This window comes from Pinus tabuliformis, chromosome 4_2 (assembly GCF_031772625.1).
Source record: "Pinus tabuliformis cultivar Carrire ecotype Pingquan chromosome 4_2, CPIR1, whole genome shotgun sequence".
NCBI lineage: Eukaryota > Viridiplantae > Streptophyta > Pinopsida > Pinales > Pinaceae > Pinus > Pinus tabuliformis.
The window spans coordinates 71,103,628-71,111,815 of NC_142304.1; the positions used below are offsets into that span (position 1 = coordinate 71,103,628).

Sequence of the window (8,188 nt, forward strand, 5' to 3'; positions counted from 1 at the left end):
ATAAAAGTTAAATTATAAACTATAATATATTACAAAACTATTTAAATAATAAATAATAATAATTTACTACACATATTACTTTATATGAATTAAATAATAAACTTATATATTCTTTATATGAATTAAATAATAAACTTATAATATATAAATATAAAATATAATCTACAAATTTTAGAACTTGTAACTAATAAATTTGATATATTTTAAATAATTTTAATTTATAATATATATGGACAATAAAATAACAAATTTTTAATATTTTGAATAATTAATATATATATATATATTACGAACCTAATATAAATAAAGTATAACATATTTAAAAACTTTAAATTAAATATAGCACGGCCATAAAGGTATAATTAAATTAATATAAATAAAATAGAACATATTTATAATTAAATTATAATATTATAACATATCTAAAATATAAATAAAATATAGTATAACATATCTAAAATATAACCCCAGGTAACTATAAATGTTATTTTATAACATTGGTAAACTAATGTCAATAACATATAACAGATTTTATAAAGTTATAATTAAATTAATGTAAATAAAATATAACATATTTATAATTAAATTAATATTATAACATATCCAAAATATAATATGACTTTGCATATCCTGGTTGATAAATAAAAAAACCTAGTCGCTGGGTCATACTACCAAGCCGTAGATAACAAAACCAATGATATTTAGGCCGATAGGCCTTTCCTAATCCGTTCAATCAGGTGAGACACTTTCAACTATTGATCAAAAGAGCAAGAATTGAAAAAAAAAAGCTCAGGAAAAGCAAAGATTTTAGTAAGTAAAAAAAAAAAAAACGCATAAGCTAATGAGCTTGCGTGTGCACAGCTTATACAACCCGTACAATTTCTTGTATGGGTTCAATGCATTCTTAGAAGCCTTAGCGTGTATGCATGTGTGTTTTTAGATGTTCATGAATCTATTGTAATGACGTTGACAACTAGTTCTTCGTCCATTCCGTGCAGCCATATTTATTTGGCCAAGCGATACAATAGGTGGTTGTTGTTCAAGGTCCTTGAACACTGCCAAACGACACTGTCAAATTATTTCGATCAAATTGTTACTCTACCCTGGATTTCCGGTGGTTAATGATCAACTAGATGCTTGGGTGGAGAAGTTCAATGGTTGATGATCACTTCTCTTTTTGTCTTGATTTCTTTGGAAATGGTTCAGCAATTTTAATCTCTTCATGCTTATCTAAAATTTAATGTATAACCTTTTGATTGCAAATATTTTAGATGCAAACAATCATGTGTTGGGAGAACTGAATGGAAGAAGTAAGGAAATGTCGGTGGGTATAGGATTCAAAAAATGAAATCGAGTTACTCATTAACAGATGTTGGGAATAATAATTTTGTGAAAGCAAGTAGCGAGGATCGGGTTGACTTTGCTCCATATGGCCAATCTTTCTTCCAGAAACCCACTAGTCAGTTCTCTGATGGCCGAACACTTTTCGATTTCATAGGTGAGTTCCATGATCAATCTGGTTGCTTCTTCATTATCTGGTATTTTTGTTAAAGAAAATAGATAGCTCAGCAACATTCTGGCACTGACATGGTTACCTGTATATTTTATGTTTTCTCATATATAAATTTAATATTTTTCTGGATTACTCATATCTCAGTTTTTGCGATCAATTTGACTAAAAAAATTCGATGTGAGTAATCTGTAATCTGTATATGGAAGAATAAAATTACTCTTCTCACAAATCCCTCTTCTCTGAAATTAATATTATGATCTTGGATTCGCAGCCTCTGGTTTAGGGTTACCCTTTCCTGCTCCCTGGTTTCAACCTAAAGTGTATTTGGATATCTCTCATGGTGCTAGTTTTGCTTCTGCTGGAAGTGGCTTGCTTGATTCCACTCTTCAACACCTGGTAACAATTCATTCGTTTTGACATTGGGTTTTCTTTAAAGATCGCAGTATATGCCTTTACTTTCGTGTTTAGGATGATCTTTTCTAATTATCTCAAGTTTTGATAAAATTTTCTTCAGAACATCGTTCCCTTTGAGCACCAGGTGAAGCAGAAATTTCTTTCATATGTTGCAGAATGATTCTGGTTATTCTGCAAAATATTTTCTGTCTAATGTTGTTCTTCCAATCAACCTTGGAGCCAATGATATTGCGGGGAATTACATGGTGAATGAGTCTCTGTAGGTGACCGTTGGCCCTCAACTGTTTGTGGAGTCACTATTAAAAGCTTATGAAAACTACTTGCTGGTAAGTATTAGTGCAGGCCCTGTTTATAAAAACTATTTGCTGGGACGTATCAGTACCAATTTTTTTGGGAGATTTTATGTGAATTCTAAGACATATTATGGATAGCATTTTTAATAAATTTATAATCTTATGAATACGCCTTTTTCCAGAATTTGTTAAGGTTAGGCGATTTATTAGCTCAGAAAATTTAGAATGTTCATGTATGTGAATAATTACGATTTCATGCTCAACCTAATTAACAATGGAAAGGCATTAGGTAATTATCATTGGACAACAATGAATATATAAAATAGTTTTAGGGATTCCGGAGGAAATTTTTAACAATAAATTACACCAGATAGTTTGATAATGTTATTTTTCCAAAAAAAATCGTAACGAACATTTAACTGGTTAAATCCATTAAATTTTCCCCAAAATTATCTTCTCTGCAACATTTTTTTTTACATATGTTTAAGATGAATTGATGTTATATGAATGGGTATGCAATTTTTAGTGATACGGTTTCGGCGTGCAGTGGAGATGGTCCATACAATGGCCGTGTAGGCTGTGGGTTGGATCCAGGGTGCTCAATCTGCAAGGATCCCAAGGAATATGTTTACTGGGACAGATTTCATCCAATTGAGAGAGTACATTGGATGATTGCAGAGGAGGTTTTGGGCGGGGATTCTTGCTTCGTTTCTCCCATGAATCTCAGAGGCTTGATCCAATACACAAAGCCCACCCCTTCCCCCTTTGATCCTTTGTTTACGGAATAGATTATACCCTAAATTATTCATTAGTCGAGCATGTCCAAAGATATCAATCAACTATCCAGTTGTATAGGTATATCTGTGACGTTTACTGGTGCAAATTTTAATTTTTCACAAACGCAGAATAGTTGTCAGGGTTTACCGGGAAGAGTCCTGACAGTGCAGGCGACCAAGCTGCTTGAACCAACATCTCTTCTAGAAAAATTCAACAATTCCAATTTAATAATCCTATCGGCCTCTCTTTGTACCTTTTGGGACAATTGATAGTAATACCAATAGCATCATTCTGGCCGACTTATTCTCTGCACGTGCACCTATTGTTTGAGCTTCCAGCAAGTAGCTATCCCCGTTAGAGTGCAATGCATTACCAAATATTTTTACTGTTAAAAAACTGTTTTCTAGCCTATCCAAGTGAATCCGGATCGGAATCATTGTCTGATCCGGGGATCCACGAATCCATTTCCCAGGGTGGACGGATCCGGTAACATGTCATTCTCTGTTTCTAAACTTTGGAAATCCTTTCAGAATGGTTGCTTCTAATCAATTGTCTGATCAGTCTGCAAAGTTTAATCAAATATTGAACACCTTTGAGATTTCCTTAACAAGAAGATTAAAGCAACTCGAGCCAAATATTCTGAAGGACACGATAAATTTGTCGTGGATGAAACAAGCCATGGGGGTTTTATCTACTACACACGCAGACCTCAAGTCCCTTATTACAGATCTCCAGTTTCCTACAGCAAAATGGGATGAGAAATGGATGGATGAATATATGGATGACACTGTAAAGCTTTTAGACATTTGCCTTGCATTAAATGTTGAAATTCAAAGCTTGAATATTTCCAGCTTCTTGTTTGTTATGCTTTGACTTTGCTGGACTTTTCAGATGGCCTTTGGTCTAATGACAAGTTCTTTTGTGTGAAAGGTTCTCTCCAAGAGTTGAAGGAAAAATGGATCCCAAGGGGGAAAATGGTGGAAACACCCAAAGGAATAGTAGGATTGAAAATTGCATTGTGATATTATAGCATATGAGCAAAAGCCTTCAGTTTGGGAAGGTAAATTCATCGTCAAAGGGTAGTGTTTTCTTGAGAGCGATGTATGGAGCGAAGGAAATAACAATATTTATCTATAGTGCGGTGCCTTCTTCTCTTGTTGGGCACTCTGGCCCATTGATTGAATTGCATATTCTTGATCAGTTTTGGTGGTCCACAACATTCATGAGTTTGCAGCGAGGGATTAATGGTGAAATCAAGAGATGTTTTGCCAACGACCGAGATCGAATTTTGGAAGAGCTAGAATTGTTGAATGCATCCATTGAAAATGTTCATCCTATAGTTGAGAAATTATCTCCTACTGACATTGTCGATGGAACAGAGAAAGTGGAACAGATCAAAATTGCTATACGGAATTACAACAAAGTGTACAATTGCTTGCCCAGGGTTAGATCCTCTCTCTAAACAGGTTAGTGACTTCTTCCATTTTATTTCGAGAGGAAGGGATGCATTGCTTGATAGGCTCAGGTTATCCACAGTCCAAGGCACACCCATCATAGATGATCAATCATGAATATATCAGTAAAGCTAACAAACATGAGATGTTTAGTTTTTATTTTTTATATTGTTGGAGAAAACTCCAATATCCTTTACTAATGGAAGAAATCATGCTAGAAAGTCGTTGCATGACTGGTGGGGATTATATGAATATCTGGTCTATTAGTCATATTATATGTATGGCTCTTGTAACCGTATCACTACATATAAAAGCCATATTTAAGTCAGTTTATTGGAAAGGAATTTATTGGCATGATGTCTGTAGGGTGAATGATATATCCCATTTATGCCAAGTTACATGGAAACTGAATCTCATTCTCCATGTGCTCAAACATCTAGCTTTTTACTGTAAAATAACATATTTCAATATAATTCTAATATATGTTACCACCATTGAGTTCTTTCTGTTTTTATTTCAACACTTACATGTTAAGCCTCTATGTGTGTGGGGGTGAATGTTGTGAAGGAGAAATACAGTCTCTCCCTATTGTTGTTCGAATAGGGGAAATGGGAAAAGAAAACATACATTCAGTTATAAAATTGATCAAGAAAAGCACATAACATATTTGAAACTGAAACCAAACACACAAATAGATACACAAGATTTACGTGGTAAAACCTCGACAGGGTGTCAAGGAAACATCCACGGGGCAAGGGATTGGAATCTCTATTAATTCAACTATGATTCTCCACGATTACATTTTTCGGGCATTCACTAGTTTTATACCAGCCGCCGCTGTTACATAACTGTTATTTCGGAATAGAACTAACTAGCTACATTTTACCCAAAATTACATAATTCATTGTCAAACTAACACCTATGGTTTTGTATTAGAATGAATAACTATTGTGATTAAATGTTATTGTGTACACTCAATTCAAGCACGATGGAACTCATTGGATTAGACCCTAACCTTATATATCATAAATAAAAGGGTTGAATTCTTGTAGTTCCCATTTGCTTGAGACAGAAGTTAAGTAATGCAAAGGTGATTTTGCAAGATGAAGTGATTCAAAAATGTACGTTAGATCAATTTTCTCTTTTAGATGTAAATACATTGTAACAGACAAGGTTTTAATCAGCATAAATTCATCTTAATTATGAATTATGGAATCATTAAACAGACGGCATTAACATAGATGGCTAGAGTGTGATTAAGACAGATGGCCTTCTGTGGCACTGTCATGTGAAATTCTTGTACAACTTTCTTTCAAGAGAAGAATGAGGAAACACAAGGTATGAGATTACTTCTTTTAAAGGGCAGGTGCAATTTTGAAATAGTATTTTTGAGTTTTTGTTTCTATGTTCATTGTTTTCAGTCAGGTTCCTGGGAATTGGGGTGCAAGTTTGAATGCATATGTGTAGATCTGGTTGATTTTTACTTTGTCTAGTACCTTTTTAATAGATTTTCCAGTTGGTTTGAAATTCTATGAAATTTAAGATAAGCCTCATCCTATTCGCTTTGGAGTATAAAGTTGCTTGTTAAGTACGCAAGAATATGAATTAATGCATTAAATCAATGCCACAGATCCTTTCCCTTTGAGAATCTATTATATGTGAGGTTGAGCGGTTTACATAGTTTAATATCTTTGACCATTTTTCTATGTTTTCCGTTCTCCCATTTCCAAAGAATCATTTCATGTTTTTGGTATCACTGCACGGTTCTTAAGGAATCATGTTTTGATATGTAAAGTTTAAATTTTTTATAAAAGTTGAAGGTCATTAGGAATTTGATATGTTATTTGTGAGAATAAAATTGAGGAGAAGGATTGTAATTTTTTTCACAACCATCTCATTTAAATTTAATTAAAAATTTAAAAACCAAGACGCTTATTTTATTTCTGTGTCTTGTTCACATTCACATTGTTTGACATTTGCTGGACTTTTCAGCTGACATTTTGTTTATGACCATCTTTTCCGTGCCAAAGATGTTTTGTTCATTATGTTTGACATTTGTTGTACTTTTCATATGGCATCTGGTTTTTGATCATCTTCTCCATTCCAAAAATATTTTCAAAGAATTGATGGGAAAAATGGATATCAAGAGGGAAATGGTATAAACTCCTTAAGGAATAGCAAGATTGAAAATTGCAAGCCTTCAGTTTAGGAAGGTAAAATAATTGGCTAAGGGTTTGGGTTTCTTGAGAGCTATGTATAGAGTGAAGGTAACAATTGTATTTCTATGTAGAGTGTTGACTTCTGTCATTACTGTGTACCCTGGCTTATTGATTGAACTGCACGTTCCTGATCAATTATCATGATCCACACTGTACAGTATTCACATGTTTGCAGCAGGGGATTAAATGTGAAATCAAGAGATGTTTTGTCAATGGTTGTGTTTGAATTGTGAAAGCCTTAGAAATGTTGAATACAACCAATGAAAATGTGTATTCTATAGTGGAGAATATCCGGTGGGACAGAAAGAATGAAATCCATGGCAGACCAAAGTAGGTAAATGGGACTTTCAGTTGCATTCAACAAAATAGAAAAGATACACACTAAAACAAAGTGCATTATAAAGATAGCCAGAAGGAATAAGCCCAAAGCTGGGTAAATCTACACTGTAATATACAAGTAAATGTACAAATTTTTCCTTCCAGGAAATGTGAAGACCAAAAGTGGAATCTGAGACAAGAAAGAGACACTATGACATCCTTTTAACAGTGATCATAAGCAGAAAGAGAAGGATCTACCACTCTAAAAGGACCAACACATGATTTTATAATAGCCATCGGAGAATGCCCATCTGCGAGGGCTTGCAAAACTTTAATTTGAAATGGAGAGTCTCTCACTGGAAGAACGCAATTCATGTTTGGACTGAATTTATATTTCCTGTTTGTACTGAGTTGTATAGACGTTGTGGTATGTTAGGCATGTCATGTGCCATATGCTCACGAATATAGCTATTATATGTAAGTTTAGCATATTTCAATATAATTTCGAATGTCACCCTTTAATTCTCTATGCCTTTATTGCAGCACTTGCACATTGAGCGGATATAATGTCGGCAGCTGTTGTTAAGGAGCAGCTAGGTTTCTCTTGATGGGTTTATTTTGGAATTAATAACTATATGCGCATGCTCAGTCTAGTCCAGGCAAGATGGGACTAATTGGATCAGACCCTCTAATCTGACATCAGAGAAGGAAGGGATTAATGGGTTAAACTCTTGCTGGTCTAATTTGTTTGCCAAAGTAAGTTAACTAACCCAAATTGAACAAAGATAAACTGTGTATTCCAAACCTGATTATGGAGATGCAGGTGATTCCCGAATCTTATAGTTAAAAATAATGGAGAAATGGTTATATGGTTGTAACGTATCTCTTTAGTTTAGGATTAGTTCCTAGAGTTTAGGAAGTTGTTTACAACTACTTATTTTTCAATGATGTATTTAATATTGTAATATTCATTTGATGTAATGTAGAGTGAACGAGAGTGAGAGTCTCCTCTTTGTTTGAGTGCACTCTCCCAGGTGTCGTACACACATGTGAGCTGCAACTCCTTCATTTAATTCAAAGTGTGATTTTTATCTTGGTATCAGAGCTTAGGATAGAGGTAGCCTCAAATTTTTTTAGGGATGTATCATTAGTTACATATCTGTAGTGGTAGGAGTGCATGTAAATGTATTTGTGTGATCA

The 8,188-nt window shown here is 33.9% G+C and overlaps 1 protein-coding gene across 4 annotated transcripts; it reads left to right on the forward strand.

Annotated features, from left to right (window-relative positions):
• The first annotated feature begins 984 nt into the window (after nt 1-984).
• LOC149168280 (GDSL esterase/lipase 6-like) lies at nt 985-7,913 on the forward strand. 4 transcript variants are annotated; one of them, XR_016259744.1, is made up of 5 exons: nt 985-1,157; nt 1,272-1,498; nt 1,785-1,909; nt 2,083-2,253; nt 7,532-7,913. XR_016259744.1 is itself a non-coding variant. In XM_089428208.1 (4 exons), exons 2-4 carry the CDS (start codon nt 1,345-1,347, stop codon nt 2,188-2,190), a joined length of 387 nt encoding a protein of 128 aa, XP_089284334.1. In that variant the 5' UTR covers nt 987-1,157; nt 1,272-1,344; the 3' UTR covers nt 2,191-3,051. The 4 variants fall into 4 exon arrangements, 2 of the variants coding, with proteins under 2 accessions (XP_089284334.1, XP_089284335.1); XR_016259743.1 differs by lacking the exon at nt 7,532-7,913 and adding an exon at nt 3,928-4,230; XM_089428208.1 differs by lacking the exon at nt 7,532-7,913 and having other exon boundaries at nt 987-1,157; nt 2,083-3,051.
• The last annotated feature ends 275 nt before the right edge of the window (nt 7,914-8,188 follow it).